The 24,362-nt window shown below is 41.4% G+C and overlaps 2 protein-coding genes across 3 annotated transcripts in view; one reads left to right on the forward strand and one right to left on the reverse strand.

The window, feature by feature from the left end:
- Positions 1-10,355, forward strand: part of LOC115176292 (WAS/WASL-interacting protein family member 3) — a 24,657-nt gene extending 14,302 nt beyond the window's left edge. Inside the window, exons 7-8 of one of the 2 annotated variants that reach the window (XM_029736225.1) lie at positions 5,827-5,931; positions 6,837-6,871. In XM_029736225.1, the coding sequence (XP_029592085.1) occupies positions 5,827-5,931; positions 6,837-6,856 (125 nt within the window). In that variant the 3' untranslated portion in view covers positions 6,857-6,871. Of the gene's footprint in view, positions 1-5,826; positions 5,932-6,836; positions 6,872-10,009 lie in introns of those variants that run through there. The other variant, XM_029736224.1, reaches the window with a different exon arrangement.
- Positions 10,356-13,830: 3,475 nt separating this feature from the next.
- On the reverse strand, positions 13,831-22,624 carry fkbp14 (FKBP prolyl isomerase 14). Its single transcript, XM_029736231.1, has 4 exons — positions 22,291-22,624; positions 21,827-21,978; positions 14,826-14,953; positions 13,831-14,615 (listed from the first exon to the last, which is right to left on the reverse strand). Exons 1-4 carry the CDS (start codon positions 22,482-22,484, stop codon positions 14,457-14,459), a joined length of 633 nt encoding a protein of 210 aa, XP_029592091.1. The 5' UTR covers positions 22,485-22,624; the 3' UTR covers positions 13,831-14,456.
- Between the last annotated feature and the right edge of the window lie 1,738 nt (positions 22,625-24,362).

Raw genomic sequence — 24,362 nt, forward strand, 5'->3', positions numbered from 1 at the left:
TAGTGTGTTAATCTGTCTCTGTGTTAGTGTGTTAATCTGTCTCTGTGTTAGTGTGTTAATCTGTCTCTGTGTTTTAGTGTGTTAATCTGTCTCTGTGTTAGTGTGTTAATCTGTCTCTGTGTTAGTGTGTTAATCTGTCTCTGTGTCAGTGTGTTAATCTGTCTCTGTGTTAGTGTGTTAATCTGTCTCTGTGTTAGTGTGTTAATCTGTCTCCGTGTTTTAGTGTGTTAATCTGTCTCTGTGTTAGTATGTTAATCTGTCTCTGTGTCAGTGTGTTAATCTGTCTCTGTGTTAGTGTGTTAATCTGTCTCTGTGTTAGTGTGTTAATCTGTCTCTGTGTTTTAGTGTGTTAATCTGTCTCTGTGTTAGGGTGTTAATCTGTCTCTGTGTTAGTGTGTTAATCTGTCTCTGTGTTAGTGTGTTAATCTGTCTCTGTGTCAGTGTGTTAATCTGTCTCTGTGTCAGTGTGTTAATCTGTCTCTGTGTTTTAGTGTGTTAATCTGTCTCTGTGTTAGTGTGTTAATCTGTCTCCGTGTTTTAGTGTGTTAATCTGTCTCTGTGTCAGTGTGTTAATCTGTCTCCGTGTTTTAGTGTGTTAATCTGTCTCTGTGTTAGTGTGTTAATCTGTCTCTGTGTTAGTGTGTTAATCTGTCTCCGTGTTAGTGTGTTAATCTGTCTCTGTGTTAGTGTGTTAATCTGTCTCTGTGTCAGTGTGTTAATCTGTCTCTGTGTTAGTGTGTTAATCTGTCTCTGTGTTAGTGTGTTAATCTGTCTCTGTGTTAGTGTGTTAATCTGTCTCTGTGTCAGTGTGTTAATCTGTCTCTGTGTTAGTGAGTTAATCTGTCTCTGTGTTAGTGTGTTAATCTGTCTCTGTGTTAGTGTGTTAATCTGTCTCTGTGTCAGTGTGTTAATCTGTCTCTGTGTTAGTGTGTTAATCTGTCTCTGTGTCAGTGTGTTAATCTGTCTCTGTGTTAGTGTGTTAATCTGTCTCTGTGTTAGTGTGTTAATCTGTCTCCGTGTTTTAGTGTGTTAATCTGTCTCTGTGTTAGTGTGTTAATCTGTCTCTGTGTTAGTGTGTTAATCTGTCTCTGTGTTAGTGTGTTAATCTGTCTCTGTGTCAGTGTGTTAATCTGTCTCTGTGTCAGTGTGTTAATCTGTCTCTGTGTTTTAGTGTGTTAATCTGTCTCTGTGTTAGTGTGTTAATCTGTCTCTGTGTTAGTGTGTTAATCTGTCTCTGTGTTTTAGTGTGTTAATCTGTCTCTGTGTCAGTGTGTTAATCTGTCTCCGTGTTTTAGTGTGTTAATCTGTCTCTGTGTTAGTGTGTTAATCTTTCTCTGTGTTAGTGTGTTAATCTGTCTCCGTGTTAGTGTGTTAATCTGTCTCTGTGTCAGTGTGTTAATCTGTCTCTGTGTTAGTGAGTTAATCTGTCTCTGTGTTAGTGTGTTAATCTGTCTCTGTTCTCAGTGTGTTAATCTGTCTCTGTGTCAATGTGTTAATCTGTCTCTGTGTTAGTGTGTTAATCTGTCTCTGTTCTCAGTGTGTTAATCTGTCTCTGTTCTCAGTGTGTTAATCTGTCTCTGTGTCAGTGTGTTAATCTGTCTCTGTGTCAGTGTGTTAATCTGTCTCTGTGTTAGTGTGTTAATCTGTCTCTGTGTTAGTGTGTTAATCTGTCTCTGTGTTAGTGTGTTAATCTGTCTCTGTGTCAGTGTGTTAATCTGTCTCTGTGTTAGTGAGTTAATCTGTCTCTATGTTAGTGTGTTAATCTGTCTCTGTTCTCAGTGTGTTAATCTGTCTCTGTGTCAATGTGTTAATCTGTCTCTGTGTTAGTGTGTTAATCTGTCTCTGTTCTCAGTGTGTTAATCTGTCTCTGTTCTCAGTGTGTTAATCTGTCTCTGTGTCAGTGTGTTAATCTGTCTCTGTGTTAGTGTGTTAATCTGTCTCTGTGTTAGTGTGTTAATCTGTCTCTGTGTTTTAGTGTGTTAATCTGTCTCTGTGTTAGTGTGTTAATCTGTCTCCGTGTTTTAGTGTGTTAATCTGTCTCTGTGTTAGTGTGTTAATCTGTCTCTGTGTCAGTGTGTTAATCTGTCTCTGTGTTAGTGTGTTAATCTGTCTCTGTGTTAGTGTGTTAATCTGTCTCTGTTCTCAGTGTGTTAATCTGTCTCTGTGTCAATGTGTTAATCTGTCTCTGTGTTAGTGTGTTAATCTGTCTCTGTTCTCAGTGTGTTAATCTGTCTCTGTTCTCAGTGTGTTAATCTGTCTCTGTGTCAGTGTGTTAATCTGTCTCTGTGTTAGTGTGTTAATCTGTCTCTGTGTTAGTGTGTTAATCTGTCTCTGTGTTTTAGTGTGTTAATCTGTCTCTGTGTTAGTGTGTTAATCTGTCTCCGTGTTTTAGTGTGTTAATCTGTCTCTGTGTTAGTGTGTTAATCTGTCTCTGTGTCAGTGTGTTAATCTGTCTCTGTGTTAGTGTGTTAATCTGTCTCTGTGTCAGTGTGTTAATCTGTCTCTGTGTCAGTGTGTTAATCTGTCTCTGTGTTAGTGTGTTAATCTGTCTCTGTGTCAGTGTGTTAATCTGTCTCTGTTCTCAGTGTGTTAATCTGTCTCTGTGTCAGTGTGTTAATCTGTCTCTGTGTTAGTGTGTTAATCTGTCTCTGTGTCAGTGTGTTAATCTGTCTCTGTTCTCAGTGTGTTAATCTGTCTCTGTGTCAGTGTGTTAATCTGTCTCTGTGTTAGTGTGTTAATCTGTCTCTGTGTTAGTGTGTTAATCTGTCTCTGTGTTAGTGTGTTAATCTGTCTCTGTGTCAGTGTGTTAATCTGTCTCTGTGTTAGTGTGTTAATCTGTCTCTGTGTTAGTGTGTTAATCTGTCTCTGTGTTTTAGTGTGTTAATCTGTCTCTGTGTTAGTGTGTTAATCTGTCTCTGTGTCAGTGTGTTAATCTGTCTCTGTGTTAGTGTCTTAATCTGTCTCTGTGTTAGTGTGTTAATCTGTCTCTGTGTTTTAGTGTGTTAATCTGTCTCAGTGTTAGTGTGTTAATCTGTCTCTGTGTTAGTGTGTTATTCTGTCTCTGTGTTAGTGGTGTCTGTTCTCAGTGTGTTAATCTGTCTCTGTGTTAGTGTGTTATTCTGTCTCTGTGTCAGTGTGTTAATCTGTCTCTGTGTTAGTGTGTTAATCTGTCTCTGTGTTTTAGTGTGTTAATCTGTCTCTGTGTTAGTGGTGTCTGTTCTCAGTGTGTTAATCTGTCTCTGTGTTAGTGTGTTAATCTGTCTCTGTTCTCAGTGTGTTAATCTGTCTCTGTGTTAGTGTGTTAATTTGTCTCTGTGTCAGTGTGTTAATCTGTCTCTGTGTCAGTGTGTTAATCTGTCTCTGTGTCAGTGTGTTAATCTGTCTCTGTGTTAGTGTGTTAATCTGTCTCTGTGTCAGTGTGTTAATCTGTCTCTGTGTCAGTGTGTTAATCTGTCTCTGTGTTAGTGGTGTCTTTTGTCAGTGTGTTAATCTGTCTCTGTGTCAGTGTGTTAATCTGTCTCTGTGTTAGTGTGTTAATCTGTCTCTGTGTTAGTGTGTTAATCTGTCTCTGTGTCAGTGTGTTAATCTGTCTCTTTGTGTTAGTGGTGTCTGTTCTCAGTGTGTTCATCTGTCTCTGTGTTAGTGGTGTCTTTTGTCATTGTGTTAATCTGTCTCTGTGTTTTAGTGGTGTCTGTTCTCAGTGTATTAATCTGTCTCTGTGTTAGTGGTGTCTTTTGTCAGTGTGTTAATCTGTCTCTGTGTGTTAGTGGTGTCTTTTGTCAGTGTGTTAATCTGTCTCTGTGTTAGTGGTGTCTTTTGTCAGTGTGTTAATCTGTCTCTGTGTTTTAGTGGTGTCTTTTGTCAGTGTGTAAATCTGTCTCTGTGTTAGTGGTGTCTTTTGTCAGTGTGTTAATCTCTCTCTGTGTGTTAGTGGTGTCTTTTGTCAGTGTGTTAATCTCTGTCTTTGTGTTAGTGGTGTCTTTTGTCAGTGTGTTAATCTCTCTCTATGTGTTAGTGGTGTCTTTTGTTAGTGTGTTAATCTGTCTGTGTGTTAGTGGTGTCTTTTGTCAGTGTGTTAATCGGTCTCTGTGTTAGTGGTGTCTTTTGTCAGTGTGTTAATCTCTCTCTGTGTGTTAGTGGTGTCTTTTGTCAGTGTGTTAATCTCTCTCTGTGTGTTAGTGGTGTCTTTTGTTAGTGTGTTAATCTGTCTCTGTATTAATGGTGTCTTTTGTCAGTGTGTTAATCTGTCTCTGTGTTAGTGGTGTCTTTTGTCAGTGTTAAAACCTGTTGAGGACAGACGTTCTGCTAGCGGAACGCCTCGCCAATATCCAATGGTAGAGCGTGGCGCGAAATACAAAAACCTTAAAAATGCTATAACTTCAATTTTTCAAACATACGACTATTTTACACCATTTTAAAGACAAGACTCTCGTTAATCTAACCACATTATCCAATTTCAAAAAGGCTTTACAGCGAAAGCAGAACATTAGATTATTTTAGGAGAGTACATAGCCAAAAACAATCACACAGCCATTTTCCAAGCTAGCATGTATGTCACATAAACCCAAACCACAGCTAAATGCAGCACTAACCTTTGATGATCTTCATCAGATGACAATCCTAGGACATTATGTTATACAATACATGCATGTTTTGTTCAATCAAGTTCATAATTATATCAAAAAACAGCTTTTTACATTAGCATGTGATGTTCAGAACATGCATTCCCACCCAAAACTTCCGGTGAATTTACTAAATTACTCATAATATATGTTGACAAAGTCCATAACAATTATTTTAAGAATTATAGATACAGAACTCCTTTATGCAATCGCTATGTCAGATTTTAAAATAGCTTTTCGGCGAAAGCACATTTTGCAATATTCTGAGTACATAGCTCGGCCATCACGGCTAGCTATTTTGACACCCGCCAAGTTTGGGACAACCTAAACTCAGATTTACTATTAGAAAAATTGTATTACCTTTGCTGATCTTCGTCAGAATGCACTCCCAGGACTGCTACTTCCACAAGAAATTTTGTTTTTGTTCCAAATAATCCATAGTTATGTCCAAATACCTCCGTTTTGTTTGTGCGTTCAGGTCACTATCCAAAGGGTAACGCACGAGCGCATTTCGAGACAAAAAAAATCAAAATGTTCCTTTACCGTACTTAGAAGCATGTCAAACTCTGTTTAAAATCAATTTTTATGGTATTTTTCTCGTAAAATAGCGATAATATTCCAACCGGACAATAGTGTATTCATTCAAAGACGAAAAGAAAAAACAGCGTGGTCTCGGGACCGCGCATATCCAATCTCTTTGTCACCAGGCAGACCACTGACAAACTGTGCTAGTATACTCTGCCCAGAGACAGGAGACGCCTCAATCCTCTTTCTGAAGGCTTTAGAGAGCCAATGGAAGCCTTAGAAAGTGCTTCGTAACAGCTCAGATGCTGTAGTTTTGATAGAGAACCAAAAGAAGAACTACAAATTCTCAGACAGGCCACTTGCTGCTTGGAATCTTCTAAGGTTTTTGCCTGCCATATGAGTTCTGTTATACTCACAGACACCATTCAAACAGTTTTAGAAACTTCAGAGTGTTTTCTATCCAAATCTACTAATAATATGCATATTCTTGTTTCTGGGCAAGAGTAGTAACCAGTTTAAATCGAGTACGTTTTTTTCATCCGGCCGTGAAATACTGCCCCCTATCCCAAACATCTGTCTCTGTGTTAGTGGTGTCTTTTGTCAGTGTGTTAATCTGTCTCTGTGTGTTAGTGGTGTCTTTTGTCAGTGTGTTAATCTGTCTGTCTCTCTGGTCTTTCAGATGACTTTGAGTCTAAATTTCAGTTCCACCCAATAGAAGACTTTCCCCCTCCAGAGGAGTTTTGGCCCTTTCCACGCATCTACCCAAGCAGAGAGAACCAAGGAGGTGGGGGTACAAAGTGTTTCCTTGTGTGTGTATGTGTGTGTGTATGTGTGTGTTTATGTGTGTGTGTGTGTATGTGTGTGTGTATGTGTGTGTGTGTGTTTATGTGTGTGTGTATGTGTGTGTGTGTGTGTGTGTGTATGTGTGTGTATGTGTGTGTGTATGTGTGTGTGTATGTGTGTGTGTATGTGTGTTTATGTGTGTGTGTATGTGTGTGTGTATGTGTGTGTTTATGTGTGTGTTTATGTGTGTGTGTGTGTGTGTGTGTGTGTTTGTGTGTGTGTATGTGTGTGTGTATGTGTGTGTGTATGTGTGTGTATGTGTGTGTGTATGTGTGTGTGTATGTGTGTGTGTGTGTATGTGTATGTGTGTGTGTGTGTATGTGTGTATGTGTGTGTGTGTGTATGTGTGTGTGTGTGTATGTGTGTGTGTGTGTGTGTGTGTATGTGTGTGTGTTTGTGTGTGTGTGTATGTGTGTGTGTGTGTATGTGTGTGTGTGTGTGTGTGTGTGTATGTGTGTGTGTTTATGTGTGTGTGTATGTGTGTGTGTATGTGTGTGTGTATGTGTGTGTGTATGTGTGTGTTTATGTGTGTGTGTATGTGTGTGTGTATATGTGTGTGTTTATGTGTGTGTTTATGTGTGTATGTGTGTGTGTGTGTTTGTGTGTGTGTATGTGTGTGTGTATGTGTGTGTGTATGTGTGTGTATGTGTGTGTGTATGTGTGTGTGTATGTGTGTGTGTGTGTGTGTATGTGTGTGTGTGTGTGTGTGTGTGTGTGTGTGTGTATGTGTGTGTGTGTGTATGTGTGTGTGTGTGTGTGTGTGTGTGTATGTGTGTGTGTGTGTATACGGTGCCTTTGGATGGTATTCAGACCCTTTGACTTTTTCCACATTTTGTCACGTTACAGCCTTATACAGCCATTGGTAGGCCGTCTGTCACGACTTCTGCCGAAGTCGATGCCCCTCCTTGTTCGGGTGGTGCTCGGCGGTCGACGTCACCGGTCTTCTAGCCACCATTGATCAGTTTTTCATTTTCCATTGGTTTTGTCTGGTCTCCTTACACACCTGTTTCTTATCCCAGTAATTACATAAGTAATTAAATAACAAAATATATATATTTTAGTTTTTATTCTAAAATGGATTTAAAAAAATATATCCTCAGCAATATATGCACAATTGTCACAATGTCCACAGAAGGTGGCGCCACTCCCCGGTCGGGCGGTGCTCGGTGGTCGTCGTCGCCGGCCTACTAGCTGCCACCAATCCGTGTTTCAGTGTCTGTTGGTTATGTCTGTTTTAGTCTGCACCTGTTCCTTGTTTGTCATTAGTGGGGGGGTATTTAGTTTGTCCGTTTTTTGTTTGGGATTTGTGCGGGATTGTTTTGTGTTACGTCGATGGTAGTGGGCTGGATTATTTTTCTATGTGTTTTGTGTACGCGACAATATTTGATAGGCTTTATGGTTGCCGGGCTGCGCCCCGTGTATTTATTGAGTTTGGAGCTGTTCTCCCTCCTGTTTGTGGTTTGCACCCTGCCTAGTCGCTGTATTCACTCTGGACTTTATTAAATCATTATTCTACGGACTTCTATTCTCCTGCGCCTGACTCACCCGTTTCCTGCTACCTTGAATATCGTGACAACAATACCCCATGATGACATCACAATACCCCATGATGACATCACAATACCCCATGATGACATCACAATACCCCATGATGGCGTCACAATACCCCATGATGACATCACAATACCCCATGATGACATCACAATACCCCATAATGACATCACAATACCCCATAATGACATCACAATACCCCATGATGACATCACAATACCCCATGATGACAAAGCGAAAACAGGTTTTTATACATTTTTGCAAATGTATTAAAACCCAAAAAACTGAAATACCTTATTTATATAAGTATTCAGACCCTTTGCTATGAGACTCAAAATTGAGATCAGCTGCATCCTGTTTCCATTGATCATCCTTGAGATGTTTCTACAACTTGATTAGAGTTCACCTGTGGTAAATTCAATTGATTGGACATGATCTGGGAAGGCACACACCTGTCTATATAAGGTCCCACAGTTGACAGTGCATGTCAGAGCAAAAACCAAGCCATGAGGTCGAAGGAATTGTCCGTAGAGCTCCGAGACAGGATTGTGTTGAGGAACAGATCTGGGGAAGGGTACAAAAAATGACTGTAGCATTGAAGGTCCCCAAGAACACAGTGGCCTCCATCATTCTTAAATGGAAGATGTTTTGAACCTCCAAGACTCTTCATAGAGCTGGCCACCTGGACAAACTGAGCAATCGGGGGAGAAGGGTCTTGGGAAGGGTGGTGACCAACAACCCGATGGTCACTCTGACAGAGCTCGAGAGTTCTGTGGAGATGGGAGAACCTTCCAGAAGGACAACATCTCTGCAGCACTCCACCAATCAGGCCTTTATGGCAGAGCGACCAGACGGAAGCCACTCCTCAGTAAAAGGCACATGACAGCCCACTTGGAGTTTGCCAAAAGGCACCTAAAGACGGTCAGACCATGAGACACAAGATTCTCAGGTCTGATGAAACCAAGATTGAACTCTTTGGCTTGAATGCTAAGCGTCACGTCTGTAAGAAACCTGGCACCATCTCTACAGCGAAGCATGGTGGTGACAGCATCATGTTGTGGGGATGTTTTTCAGCGGCAGGGACTGGGAGACTAGTCAGGATTGAAGGAAAGATGAACAGAGCAAAGTACAGAGAGATCCTTGATGAAAACCTGCTCCAGAGCACAAGACAATGAACAAGACAATGACCCTAAACACACAGCCAAGACAACGCAGAAGTGTCTTCAGGGACAAGTCTCTGAATGTCCTTGAGTGGCCCAGCCAGAGGCCGGACTTGAACCTGATCGGACATCTCTGGAGAGACCTGAAAATAGCTGTGCAGCGACGCTCCCCATCCAACCTGACAGAGCTTGAGAGGATCTGCAGAGAAGAATGGGAGAAACTCCCCAAATACAGGAGTGCCAAGCTTGTAGCATCATACCCAAGAAGACTCAAGGCTGTAATCACTGTCAAAGGTGCTTCAACAAAGTACATTTACATTTACGTAATTTAGCAGACGCTCTTATCCAGAGCGACTTACAAATTGGTGCATTCAACTTATGATATCCAGTGGAACAACCACTTTACAATAGTACATCTATATATTTTTTTTGGGGGGGGGGGGGGGGGGTAGAAGGATTACTATATCCTATCCCAGGTATTCCTTAAAGAGGTGGGGTTTCAGGTGTCTACGGAAGGTGGTGATTGACTCCGCTGTCCTGGCGTCGTGAGGGAGCTTGTTCCACCAAAGGGTCTGAATACTTACGGAAATGTGATATTTCAGGTTTTTATTTGTAATAAATTAGCAAACATTTCTAAAAAAACTGTTCTTGCTTTGTCATTACGGGGTATTGTGTGTAGATTGATGAAGGCTGTAACGTAACAACGTGTAAAAATTCAAGGGGTCTGAGTATTTTCAGAATGCACTGCACTGCTTGCGTGGATGTCTGTGTGTATGTGTGTGTGTGTGTATGGATATGTGTGTGTGTGTGTGTGTGTGTGTGTGTGTGTGTGTGTGTGTGTGTGTGAATCAGCTCTTGTCTTCATTTTCCTATTCAAATGATTTAGTGATTTACTCCTCCCCATTCTCTCCTCTCTCCTCCCCATCCCCTCCTCTCTCCTCCCCCCATCCTCTCCCATTCTCTCCTCTCCTCCCCATCCTATCCTCTCTCCTCCCCCATCCTCTCCTCTCTCCTCTCCTCCCCATCCTCTCCTCTCTCCTCCCCCCATCCTCTCCCATTCTCTCCTCTCTCCTCCCCCATCCTCTCCTCTCTCCTCCCCATCCTCTCCTCTCTCCTCCCCCCATCCTCTCCCATTCTCTCCTCTCTCCTCTCCCATTCTCTCCTCTCCCTCCCCCATCCTCTCCTCTCTCCTCCCCATCCTCTCCTCTCTCCTCCCCATCCTCTCCTCTCTCCTCTCCCCTCCTCTCCTCTCTCCTCCCCCATCCTCTCCTCTCTCCTCCCCACCTCCTCTCCTCTCTCCTCCCCCAGTGATCAGGACACAGCTATGGTGATGCAGTGAGACAACATGGACCCCCCCCCCCCCCCACACACATCTAACAGCTGGCCCAACACATCTTCTCCATCCCACATTATCCTCTTCCTCTGTCCCCAGGGGCCATGCTCATAGACAGATAATTGAGACAGTGTGTGTGTGTGTGTGTGTGTGTGTGTGTGTGTGTGTGTGTGTGTGTGTGTGTGTGTGTGTGTGTGTGTGTGTGTGTGTGTGTGTGTGTGTGTGTGTGTGTGTGTGTGTGTGTGTGTGTGTGTGTGTGTGGGAGATCTTGTGGCTAATACATTACTGTGTCACACCCAGTGCAGGATATGTGACCTCCAACTTTCTCCAGTGTGGAATGTTTTGAATGTGTGTCAGGAGAGCAACAGTGTTCTCTCCCTCTCACTATATATATCTATTCATAAACTGGGTGGTACCAGCCCTGAATGCTGATTGGCTGACAGCCGTGATATATCATGGGTATGACAAAACATTTATTTTACATTGGTAACCAGTTTATAATAGCAAGAAGGCACCTCTGGGATTTGTGGTATATGGCCAATATACCACGACTAAGGGCTGTGTCCAGGCACTCCGCGTTGTGTCGTGCAAAGGAACATCCCTTAGCCGTGGTATATTGGTCGTATTGGCCTTATTGCTTAAATATATACTGTATATATATATATGTCTCTCTCTGTTCTCTCTCTGTTCTCACCCTCCCTCTCTCTCTCTCTGTCTCTCTCTGTCTCTCTCTGTTCTCTCTCTGTGCTCTCCCTCTCTCTCTCTGTCTCTCTCTGTTCTCTCCCTCCCTCTCTCTCTCTCTGTCTCTCTCTGTTCTCTCCCTCCCTCTCTCTCTCTCTGTCTCTCTCTGTCTCTCTCTGTTCTCTCTCCTTCTCTCTCTCTCTGTCTCTCTCTGTCTCTCTCTGTTCTCTCTCTGTGCTCTCCCTCTCTCTCTGTCTGTCTTTTTCTCTGTCTGTCTGTCTGTCTGTCTGTCTTTCTCTCTCTGTCTCTCTGTCTCTCTGTCTCTCTCTCTCTCTCTCTCTCTCTCTCGCTGTCTGTCTTTCTCTCTCTGTCACTCTCTCTGTCTCTCTCACTCTCTCTCTCATATATATTTATATATATACATATATATATATATCAAAATATATTTGAGATTCTTCAAAGTAGCCACCCTTTGCCTTGATGACAGCTTTGCACGCTCTTGGAATTCTCTCAACCAGCTTCACCTGGAATGCTTTACAGTCTTGAAGGAGTTCCCGCATATGCTGAGTACTTGTTGGCTGCTTTTTCTTCACTCTGTGGTTCAACTCTTCCCAAACCATCTCATTTGGGTTGAGGTCGGGTGATTTTGGAGGCCATGTCATGTGATGCAGCACTCATCACTCTCCTTCTTGGTCAAATAGCCTTTACACAGCCTGGAAGTGTGTTGGGTCATTGTCCTGTTGAAAAACATGATAGTCCCACTAAACGCAAACCAGATGGGATGGCGTATCGCTGCAGAATGCTGTAGTAGCCATGCTTGTTAAGTGTGACTTGAATTCTAAATAAATCCCTGACAGTGTTACCAGCAAAGCACCATCACGCCTCTTCCTCCATGCTTCACGGTGGGAACCACACATGCAGAGATCATCCGTTCACCTACTCTGTGTCTCCCAAAGACACAGCGGTTGGAACCAAAAAAATCGCAAATTTGGACTCATCAGACCAAAGGACAGATTTCCACCGGTCTAATGTCCATTGCTCGTGTTTCTTGTCCCAATAAAGTTTCTTCTTATTATTGTTGTCCTTTAGTAGTGATTTCTTTGCAGCAATTCAACCATGAAGGCCTGATTCACGCAGTCTCCTCTGAACAGTTGATGTTGAGATGTGTCAGTTACTTGAACTTATTTGGGCTGCAATTTCTGAGGCTGGTAAATCTAATGAACTTATCCTCTGCAGCAGAGGTAACTCTGGGTCTTCCTTTCCTGTGGCGGTCCTCATGAGAGCCAGTTTCATCATAGCGCTTGATGGTTTTTGCGACTCCACTTGAAGAAACTTGAAAAGTTATTGAAATGTTCAATATTGACTGACCTTCATGTCTTAAAGTAATGATGAACTGTCATTTCTCTTTGCTTATTTGAGCTGTTCTTGCCATAATGTGGACTTGGGTCTTTTACCAAATAGGACTATATTCTGTATACAACCTCTACCTTGTCACAACACAACTGATTGGCTCAAACACATTAAGAAGGAAATACATTTCACAAATTAACTTTTAACAAGGCACACCTGTTAATTGAAATGTATTCCAGTTGTCTACCTCATGAAGCTGGTTGAGAGAATGCCAAGAGTGTGCAAAGCTGTCATCAAGGCAAAGGGTGGCTACTTTGAAGAATCTCAAATATAAAATATATTTAGATTTGTTTAACACTTTTTTGGTTATTACATGATTCCATATGTGTTATTTCATAGTTTTTATGTCTTCACTATTATTCTACAATGTAGAAAATAGTAAAAATAAAGAAAAACCCTGGAATGAGCAGGTGTGTCCAAACTTTTTCCTGGTACTGTATATATGTCTCTGTCTCTGTCTCTCTCTCTTGCTCTATATATCTCTGTCTCTCTCTGTGTCTTTCTCTCTATATGTCTCTCTGTGTATATATGTTTGTCTCTGCACATATTCCATATCTCTATTTTTCTGTATTATGGGATCTGAGTCATTTATACATTATGGGATCTGAGTCGTTTCTGTGTTATGGGATCTGAGTCGTTTATGCGTTATGGGATCTGAGTCGTTTATACATTATGGGATCTGAGTCGTTTATACATTATGGGATCTGAGTCGTTTATGCATTATGGGATCTGAGTCGTTTATGCATTATGGGATCTGAGTCATTTATACATTATGGGATCTGAGTCATTTATGCATTATGAGATCTGAGTCGTTTATGCATTATGGGATCTGAGTCGTTTCTGTGTTATGGGATCTGAGTCGTTTATGCATTATGGGATCTGAGTCGTTTCTGTGTTATGGAATCTGAGTCGTTTATGCATTATGGGATCTGAGTCATTTATGCATTATGAGTTCTGAGTCATTTATGTATTATGGGTTCTGAGTCATTTATGCATTATGGGATCTGAGTCGTTTATGCATTATGGGTTCTGAGTCATTTATGCATTATGGGATCTGAGTCGTTTCTGTGTTATGGAATCTGAGTCGTTTATGCATTATGGGATCTGAGTCGTTTATACATTATGGGATCTGAGTAATTTATGTGTGAAAGTGTAGGGGACAGCCTTCCCTGTAGCTCAGTTGGTAGAGCATGGTGTTTGCAACACCAGGGTTGTGGGTTCGATTCCCACGGGGGGCCAGCACAGAAAAAAAAAAAAAAAAATGTATGAAATTGTATGAAATGTATGCATTCACTACTGTAAGTCGCTCTGGATAAGAGCGTCTGCTAAATGACGTAAAAATGTAATAAAATGCTTGTGTGTAACTGATGCCACGACTCAGACACCATAACACAGAAATGACTCAGATCCCATAATGCATAAACGACTCAGAGTCGTTATCGTTATACGTCTCCCTATAGTTGGTTGTTTTGTTAAACTACATTATAAACCTTTCAATAAATGTATTAGCAATGTTTTCGCCCTATACTATCACCGCCTGAACTCTATCGATGTTACAGTCTCATCAACGCTGACACTTTAGTAAACAGTGCCACCTAGTGGCTAAACGTGATAAGGTGTTAGTCTCAACACTGACACTTTAGTAAACAGTGCCACCTAGTGGCTAAACGTGATAAGGTGTTCTCAAGTATTACCAGTGAATACGTTTATTGTTTTGTGTAAAAAGATGGCAGTCACTTTATTGATTATTATTGATTTCCCCCCCTCCTCTCCAAAAATTGTACAGAAAATACATTCAGTAAAAAAAACAAATGTACCACTAATATGTTGTTATAAACTATATCACAAATATGTTATCCTGTGATTAATGTTTTACATTATATATCTCTGGAAAGGTTCTTGAAAAACATTTGATACTGTAGATATAAAACAAAAATGCAGGGCTCTAAAACAGTTAAACAATGCTTAACCAAATATTCAATAATGGTTCATAAACTGTTTAACAAACTTTTAAAATAAATTTTAACCAAAAATATCACACACACACACAAAAGCATCACAATTCACACAGCTTGTCTAATGTAAGAACGATCATATTTTCATGTAACCTGATTCCGTGTTGGACGGATGTAAGATGAAGTTGCCATTTAACACTGATCTAAAGGTCAGTTTCCTATGTTCTACACCGGTTCAATATGGGGAACATAAACTGATCCTAGAACTGTGCAACTAAGAGCAACTTTTACCCAAGAACAGAAATAGAACTAAGTAAGGCCTCAAGTTTGACCTGACCAGGCTCTGTGCCGTAAATATAGGGGATTAGGTCAGAGGTTAAAGTTCATCGTGTTTATAGGTGAACTCTCTGGACGAGATGAAGCCATCCTCGTTCTCATCCTCCTTCTTAAAGATGTCCTCCACCATCTGCTCATGATGGGTGTCGTTGGGAGGGTAACCATGACGCTGAAACTCCTTCCTCAGGTACTCCTTCACCTGGGAGGAAAAGGAAGCATGCAGTCAGGACATAAAATAAGGTATGTGTGTGTCTGTCTGTGTGACAGAACGAGAGAGAATGCCTTCACATGGTATAACTGTGGACAAATAGTCCGTGTCTGTGACAGGGAGAAGATCCATTTAGCTGTTTTTAAGTATGACAGACAGCATTATGTTAGTGTGTGTGTGTGTGTGTGTGTGTGTTCTCGCCTCATCCTTGGAGAGTTTCCAGTCATCGTTGAGGTCCATTTCCTGGAAGGATTCATGCGACCTGGGTCCATTCCTGATCTCCATCACCTCGATGTTAAAAGTCAGGGTGCTCTCCGGTGGGATCTTACCTGAGGTCAGAGTTCAGGGGCAACAACATCAGGATCAGAGGTCACTGGAATGCTAGGCCGGGACTCAGTTCTAATACATGCAACATTGTATTTGTTCTAAAAAGGAGGGATAGCTGAAGAAAATGTCTAATCCCTACTAGGACCATGTTTTCACCAAGCCAGTAAGAGTGGACCAAGGAAAGGAGACAAGGAGAGGAAGCAATGTAAGGGTGTTTTCACACTGTCCTTTTCAGAATTTTTTGTGTGACAAAAGAGCCCCAGAGGTGAACCGAACTGAGACCATCTCAATAGGTGGTCTGAGTTCGGTTCTCTTGAATTATCCGGTCCGGTTCCATAGGAGAATGTGAACACAGAGCTCAACAGGTTGGCTTGTCATTATTCCAGCACCACACACTAGACTACTGTTATAACCCTTCACACTAGACTACTGTTATAACCCCTCACACTAGACTACTGTTATAACCCCTCACACTAGACTACTGTTATAACCCCTCACACTAGACTACTGTTATAACCCCTCACACTAGACTACTGTTATAACCCCTCACACTAGACTACTGTTATAACCCCTCACACTAGACTACTGTTATAACCCCTCACACTAGACTACTGTTATAACCCCTCACACTAGACTACTGTTATAACCCCTCACACTAGACTACTGTTATAACCCTTCACACTAGACTACTGTTATAACCCCTCACACTAGACTATTGTTATAACCCTTCACACTAGACTACTGTTATAACCCTTCACACTAGACTACTGTTATAACCCCTCACACTAGACGACTGTTATAACCCCTCACACTAGACTACTGTTATAACCCCTCACACTAGACTACTGTTATAACCCTTCACACTAGACTCCTGTTATAACCCCTCACACTAGACTACTGTTATAACCCTTCACACTAGACTCCTGTTATAACCCTTCACACTAGACTACTGTCATAACCCCTCACACTAGACTACTGTCATAACCCCTCACACTAGACTACTGTTATAACCCCTCACACTAGACTACTGTTATAACCCCTCACACTAGACTACTGTTATAACCCCTCACACTAGACTACTGTCATAACCCCTCACACTAGACTACTGTTATAACCCTTCACACTAGACTACTGTTATAACCCCTCACACTAGACTACTGTTATAACCGTTATAACCCCTCACACTAGACTACTGTTATAACCCTTCACACTAGACTACTGTTATAACCCCTCACACTAGACTACTGTTATAACCCCTCACACTAGACTACTGACATAACCCCTCACACTAGACTACTGACATAACCCCTCACACTAGACTACTGTTATAACCTCTCACACTAGACTACTGTTATAACCTCTCACACTAGACTACTGTCAGAACCCCTCACACTAGACTACTGTTATAACCCCTCACACTAGACTACTGTTATAACCCCTCACACTAGACTACTGTTATAACCGTTATAACCCCTCACACTAGACTACTGTTATAACCCTTCACACTAGACTACTGTTATAACCCCTCACACTAGACTACTGTTATAACCCCTCACACTAGACTACTGTTATAACCCCTCACACTAGACTACTGTTATAACCGTTATAACCCCTCACACTAGACTACTGTTATAACCCTTCACACTAGACTACTGTTATAACCCCTCACACTAGACTACTGTTATAACCCTTCACACTAGACTACTGTTATAACCCCTCACACTAGACTACTGTTATAACCCCTCACACTAGACTACTGTTATAACCCCTCACACTAGACTACTGACATAACCCCTCACACTAGACTACTGACATAACCCCTCACACTAGACTACTGACATAACCCCTCACACTAGACTACTGACATAACCCCTCACACTAGACTACTGATATAACCCCTCACACTAGACTACTGACATAACCCCTCACACTAGACTACTGACATAACCCCTCACACTAGACTACTGTTATAACCCCTCACACTAGACTACTGTTTATAACCCCTCACACTAGACTACTGACATAACCCCTCACACTAGACTACTGACATAACCCCTCACACTAGACTACTGACATAACCCCTCACACTAGACTACTGACATAACCCCTCACACTAGACTACTGTCATAACCCCTCACACTAGACTACTGTCATAACCCTTCACACTAGACTACTGTCATAACCCTTCACACTAGACTACTGTCATAACCCTTCACACTAGACTACTGACATAACCCCTCACGCTGGACTAGTGACATAACCCCTCACGCTAGACTACTGTTATAACCCTTCACGCTAGACTACTGTTATAACCCTTCACGCTAGACTACTGTTATAACCCCTCACGCTAGACTACTGTTATAACCCCTCACGCTAGACTACTGACATAACCCCTCACGCTAGACTACTGACATAACCCCCCACGCTAGACTACTGACATAACCCCCCACGCTAGACTACTGTTATAACCCCTCACGCTAGACTACTGTTATAACCCCTCACGCTAGACTACTGTTATAACCCCTCACGCTAGACTACTGTCATAACCCCTCACGCTAGACTACTGTCATAACCCCTCACGCTAGACTACTGTCATAACCCCTCACGCTAGACTACTGTCATAACCCCTCACGCTAGACTACTGTCATAACCCCTCACGCTAGACTACTGTCATAACCCCTCACGCTAGACTACTGTCATAACCCCTCACGCTAGACTACTGTCATAACCCCCCACGCTAGACTACTGTTATAACCCCTCCCGCTAGACTACTGTCATAACCCCTCACGCTAGACTACTGTCATAACCCCTCACGCTAGACTACTGTCATAACCCCTCACGCTAGACTACTGTCATAACCCCTCACGCTAGACTACTGTCATAACCCCTCACGCTAGACTACTGTCATAACCCCTCACGCTAGACTACTGTCATAACCCCTCACGCTAGACTACTGTTATAACCCCTCACGCTAGACTACTGTTATAACCCCTCACACTAGACTACTGTTATAACCCCTCACACTAGACTACTGTTATAACCCCTCACACTAGACTACTGTTATAACCCCTCACACTAGACTACTGTTATAACCCCTCACACTAGACTACTGTTATAACCCCTCACACTAGACTACTATTATAACCGTTATAACCCCTCACACTAGACTACTGTTATAACCCCTCACACTAGACTACTGTTATAACCCCTCACACTAGACTACTGTTATAACCCCTCACACTAGACTACTGTTATAACCCCTCACACTAGACTACTATTATAACCGTTATAACCCCTCACACTAGACTACTGTCATAACCCCTCACACTAGACTACTGTCATAACCCCTCACACTAGACTACTGTCATAACCCCTCACACTAGACTACTGTCATAACCCCTCACACTAGACTACTGTCATAACCCCTCACACTAGACTACTGTCATAACCCCTCACACTAGACTACTGTCATAACCCCTCACACTAGACTACTGTCATAACCCCTCACACTAGACTACTGTCATAACCCCTCACACTAGACTACCGTCATAACCCCTCACACTAGACTACTGTCATAACCCCTCACACTAGACTACTGTCAAAACCCCTCACACTAGACTACTGTTATAACCCCTCACACTAGACCACTATTATAACCGTTATAACCCCTCACACAAGACTACTGTCATAACCAATCACACTAGACTACTGTTATAACCCCTCACACTAGACTACTGATATAACCCTTCACACTAGACTACTGACAGAACCCCTCACACTAGACTACTGTTATAACCCCTCACACTAGACTACTGTTATAACCCCTCACACTAGACTACTGTTATAACCCCTCACACTAGACTACTGTTATAACCCCTCACACTAGACTACTGACGTAACCCCTCACACTAGACTACTATTATAACCGTTATAACCCCTCACACTAGACTACTGACAGAACCCCTCACACTAGACTACTGTTATAACCCCTCACACTAGACTACTGTTATAACACCTCACACTAGACTACTGACATAACCCCTCACACTAGACTACTGACATAACCCCTCACACTAGACTACTATTATAACCGTTATAACCCCTCACACTAGACTACTGTTATAACCCCTCACACTAGACTACTGTTATAACCCCTCACACTAGACTACTGTTATAACCCCTCACACTAGACTACTGTTATAACCCCTCACACTAGACTACTGTTATAACCCCTCACACTAGACTACTGTTATAACCCCTCACACTAGACTACTGTTATAACCCCTCACACTAGACTACTGACGTAACCCCTCACACTAGACTACTGACGTAACCCCTCACACTAGACTACTGTTATAACCCCTCACACTAGACTACTGACATAACCCCTCACACTAGACTACTCTTTATAACCCTTCACACTAGACTACTGACATAACCCCTCACACTAGACTACTGTCATAACCCCTCACACTAGACTACTGTCATAACCCCTCACACTAGACTACTGTCATAACCCCTCACACTAGACTACTGTTATAACCCCTCACACTAGACTACTGTTATAACCCCTCACACTAGACTACTGTTATAACCCCTCACACTAGACTACTGTTATAACCCCTCACACTAGACTACTGTTATAACCCCTCACACTAGACTACTGTTATAACCCCTCACACTAGACTACTGTTATAACCCCTCACACTAGACTACTGTTATAACCCCTCACACTAGACTACTGTTATAACCCCTCACACTAGACTACTGTTATAACCCCTCACACTAGTCTACTGTTATAACCCCTCACACTAGACTACTGTTATAACCCCTCACACTAGACTACTGTTATAACCCCTCACACTAGACTACTGTTATAACCCCTCACACTAGACTACTGTTATAACCCCTCACACTAGACTACTGTTATAACCCCTCACACTAGACTACTGTTATAACCCCTCACACTAGTCTACTGTTATAACCCCTCACACTAGACTACTGTTATAACCCTTCACATCCGTGTCACAAAAGAGCGAAGATGATAATGTCCAGGTTCGAGGGAAAAAACGTGTGCCGTTTTTCTTTCAGATTGTTTGTAATATGTGATCAAATCAAATTGTATTGATCACATGCACCGAATACAACAGGTATACAGTAGTCTTACAGTGAAACGCTATAGGCTAAAAGACTTTCATAAGAATCACAACATAAAAGGAAGGCTACAACATCAATTCTAGCTCTTAAAGGGCCAGTAGCCTACATTGGGTGAACAATTTTAAAATACAGCATTATCTCATCTGCAGTTATTCTTCTGCTATTTATTCTCTCACCAATACTATTTACATGTTAATAGTATCTTCTGATTACAAAGTATTATGCCTCATATTTTAACTAAATGCAATCTATTAGCTTATAGAATTTAAGTAGGAATATCTAGCTGTGTATTTATCTAGCTGTTTATTTATCTAGCTGTATATTTATCGAGCTGTTTATTTATCTAGCTGTTTATTTATCTAGCTGTTTATTTATCTAGCTGTTTATTTATCTAGCTGTTTATTTATCGAGCTGTTTATTTATCGAGCTGTTTATTTATCGAGCTATATATTTATCTAGCTATATATTTATCTAGCTGTTTATTTATCTAGCTGTTTATTTACCTAGCTGTTTATTTACCTAGCTGTTTATTTACCTAGCTGTTTATTTACCTAGCTGTATATTTACCTAGCTGTATATTTACCTAGCTATATATTTACCTAGCTATATATTTATCTAGCTGTTTATTTACCTAGCTGTATATTTATCTAGCTGTATATTTACCTAGCTGTATATTTACCTAGCTGTATATTTACCTAGCTGTATATTTACCTAGCTATATATTTATCTAGCTATATATTTATCTAGCTGTATATTTACCTAGCTATATATTTATCTAGCTGTATATTTACCTAGCTATATATTTATCTAGCTGTATATTTATCTAGCTGTATATTTATCTAGCTGTATATTTATCTAGCTGTATATTTACCTAGCTGTCCGATAACATTCTGATGGAACGGCTTGTCCAACACTTAGTAAAAACCCAGAGTGCATTGAGTGAATGTTTGAAAAATATCTTGGTTCCTTTCTAAAACATAGCAATGTGAATGCAAAGACGACACAGACCACAAGATAGGTGAAGTGACCTGGAAAAGAGAGTTGAGTTCTCATTCAAACAGAACTGAGTTATTTTGCTCTTTTTTTTTTACCCAGAGTTCACTTTATTTTAAAGAGGACTGAGATTGGTTATTATAAAAAGAAGAGGACTATATGCGAAAACACACCCAAGATGTGCCAACACTGGAACATTCTTGAAATAACAAAGTGTTGTAAAGTGATTAAGGCTATGGTTATAACAGAAGCAGGTGAGAGTTAGGTAGTGGGTGTGTTTACCAGGGCAAAGCACAGCATAGTTGGGAAGACGTCACAGAGCAGTAGTTAGTAGTACAACCTTCATGCAACGTTTCTACCCTACAACGATGCCGTAGAGAGAGAGAGAGAGAGAGAGAGAGATGAAGTTCATTAGTGCCATTCAGGGTGGGTGTCATCTATGTACATTGCAGTGATGCTGGGTGTTGAGTGAAGTGACTTTAGTACAGTGGCAACGCCTGGTGTGTGTATATATATGTGTGTGGTGTGTGTGGTGCGTGTGTGTGTGTATATGTGTGTGTGTGTGTGCGGTGTGTGTGTGTGGTGTGTGTGTGGTGTGTGTGTGTGTAGCCTACCTTTCCCCTCCTTGCCGTAAGCCAGGGCGGGGGGTACGACGAGGCGTCTCTTCTCTCCAGAACACATCCCCTGGTGTGTGTGTGGTGTGTGTGTGTGTGTGTGTAGCCTACCTTTCCCCTCCTTGCCGTAAGCCAGGGCGGGAGGTACGACGAGGCGTCTCTTCTCTCCAGAACACATCCCCTGCAGACCTTTGTCCCAGCCCTTTATCACCTCTTTAATACCCAGAGTGAACCAGACAGGCTGCTGGTCTCCCTGGGAGTAGCTGGACGGACGGACCACACACACACACACACACACACACACACCACACAAACAGACACACACACACACACACACACACCACACACACACACCCACACCACACACACGCACAGACAGACAGACAGACAGACAGACAGAGACACACACACACACACACACACACACACACACACACACACACACACACACACACACACACACACACACACACACACACACTTTTTTTTAAAAAGACAGCAGCAAAAACATGTATCTGACCGTTTCTTGGTTCAGGAAACACTTCCTTCAATTGTTGTTTTCATAACAAACTAACCTGGAATGAAACTTAGTTCCATTTTGAAGATATCCTTCATGGTGTACCAGCAGAATGTCTCCGTACTTGGACTTGCGATGACAGAGGAAAGGTTTGTGCAGAACTGTGATTTTTACCTCGGCTTCTGGAAGTTTCCCTCCACTGACGAACACTAGCAGCGAGGTGCAAAACCAGCTCAAACAAGCCAGGAACATTTCAGAACTGATATCAGCAACAACAAAAAAAATGATAGGTTTTTCTAGGAGAAAAGATAGTTCTGAAAAACTTGTAGAACTCGCCACTCAGTGGAACAAGCTGTGTCAAGACGTGGCAAGTGACGTTTCATCGTGCAAGTTGTTCCAGGAAGTGTACGTTTGATTGGTTGTATATTTGCATATTCCCCGCCTTCATGGGCGTGGTCGTTCTGTTGTCTTTCAATGTCGAAACCTTCAAATTGTTACAGACATGTCAACGATAAAAAAGCACATGAACAACACGTGGATGCATTTTGAAACTTCGATTTACTTTTTATTTTTTTAAATTTTAACTCACATTTCTCAGGTAGACAAATAATAAACAGACCATCACCTATTCATTTTGGTTAAAGCTGGTTGAATTTAACTTTATATGGAGAGAGATGAAACAATGTGTGCTATTGAATTTATATCATGCTAGTGTAACATTCACATACTTCATCAATGGCTACAGTTCGACATCAGATTATTTTATAAAATAGCCCATAAACTCACTACAATTCACACAATGTATAAATAAATATTATGGATAAAAGGCAAAAATGATTGCACATAGCCCTACTCTGCAGTAGACCAGAGCATCAAGAGTCATATTCTGCAGTAGATCCTACAGTAGACCCTACAGTAGATCCTACAGTAGATCCTACAGTAGATCCTACAGTAGACCCTACAGTAGATCCTACAGTAGATCCTACACAAAAGCATCAACATGTAGCTGCAGCACACCCATTATAATCACTTCATACATATATAAATACAAATAGGTCCTTATCGTAAGATATCATTTGTTCTCAATTAATTAAATAAAGATTAAATACGCCAAGCAAAGCTATTTACACACTCCTAATTTGCATAAATACATGATCAGACCCTTCTTTGTAAAGACAATCTTGGCTGAATAGTACTCTTTATTAATGCTGGAGAAAAAATTAAGGTTCTTAAAATGGTTCTTCCTCAGCTCTTAAGGTTCCTTGGAGAACTCTTGCCCGATAAAGAACCTTTGAGTGAAGCGTGGGGTTCTTGACGTGGCATCTACGGTTCTTCAGAATTCTGAAAGGTTCTGGAAAATGTATGGAAGCCTGCAGATGTGTCCCTTTCATAGCACACAGCAAACTGGCCTGACTTCACCAAGTGAGATTCAAAGTGAATATGTCGTTATTAAAAATTGAATACATATGAAAAATGTATTGTCTTAAAATATTGGAATTTTTAATAAAGACATATTCACTTTGAATCTCGCTTACAGGACTGAAAATGAAAGAATGCAAAAAAACGATGTCTCTGTCACTAGAAAACAAAGTCCTGGGTGGTAATGGTACCTAAAATTCACTCAAAAGCCACCCTGTGAAATATGCAAATAAGGCTTAAAACTCTACAGCAGGGCTATTCAATTCCGGGTCCTGGAGGAGCCAAAACATTTCTGTTTTTTTGTTATTTTTGTATGGTTCTTCAAAGAACCACACCATGTATTTCTTCTTCAGAGACTGTAAAACGGTTACCCTACGGCATCGCTCTCAATAACTTGATTTGGTTCCAACTTTTGCACTTTTTTCTTTTTTTTTTCCAGTGCTTAGCGAGGAAGCTAAAGTTACAGAATGCATCTTTACTCATTCTGCAGAGGACTGGTAAAGAGACCATCATTGAATTAACAGTCAACAGCTCCGTCACATTTAACTATCAGTCTAAATTCATACAAGTGGTCCGAGGTTGCTATAGCTACGTTTTTTTAAAAGTTTTTTTTTTAAACATTTTTTGTCATTTAGCAGACGCTCTTATCCAGAGCAACTTACATACATTTCATACATTTTTTTTTCTTCTCCCCGTACTGGTCCCCCGTGG

This window comes from Salmo trutta, chromosome 36 (genome assembly GCF_901001165.1).
Source record: "Salmo trutta chromosome 36, fSalTru1.1, whole genome shotgun sequence".
NCBI lineage: Eukaryota > Metazoa > Chordata > Actinopteri > Salmoniformes > Salmonidae > Salmo > Salmo trutta.

What these genes read in the sequence shown, in the direction of transcription:
- fkbp14 (XM_029736231.1), bottom strand. Translation starts at nt 22,484, where the DNA reads ATGTTCCTGGCTTGTTTGAGCTGGTTTTGCACCTCGCTGCTAGTGTTC. An exon ending in TTACGGCAAGGAGGGGAAAG is followed by an intron (nt 14,954 to 21,826) that starts GTAGGCTACACA and finishes CTCTGACCTCAG; the next exon opens with GTAAGATCCCACCGGAGAGC. An exon ending in GGAAACTCTCCAAGGATGAG is followed by an intron (nt 14,616 to 14,825) that starts GCGAGAACACAC and finishes TTTTCCTCCCAG; the next exon opens with GTGAAGGAGTACCTGAGGAA.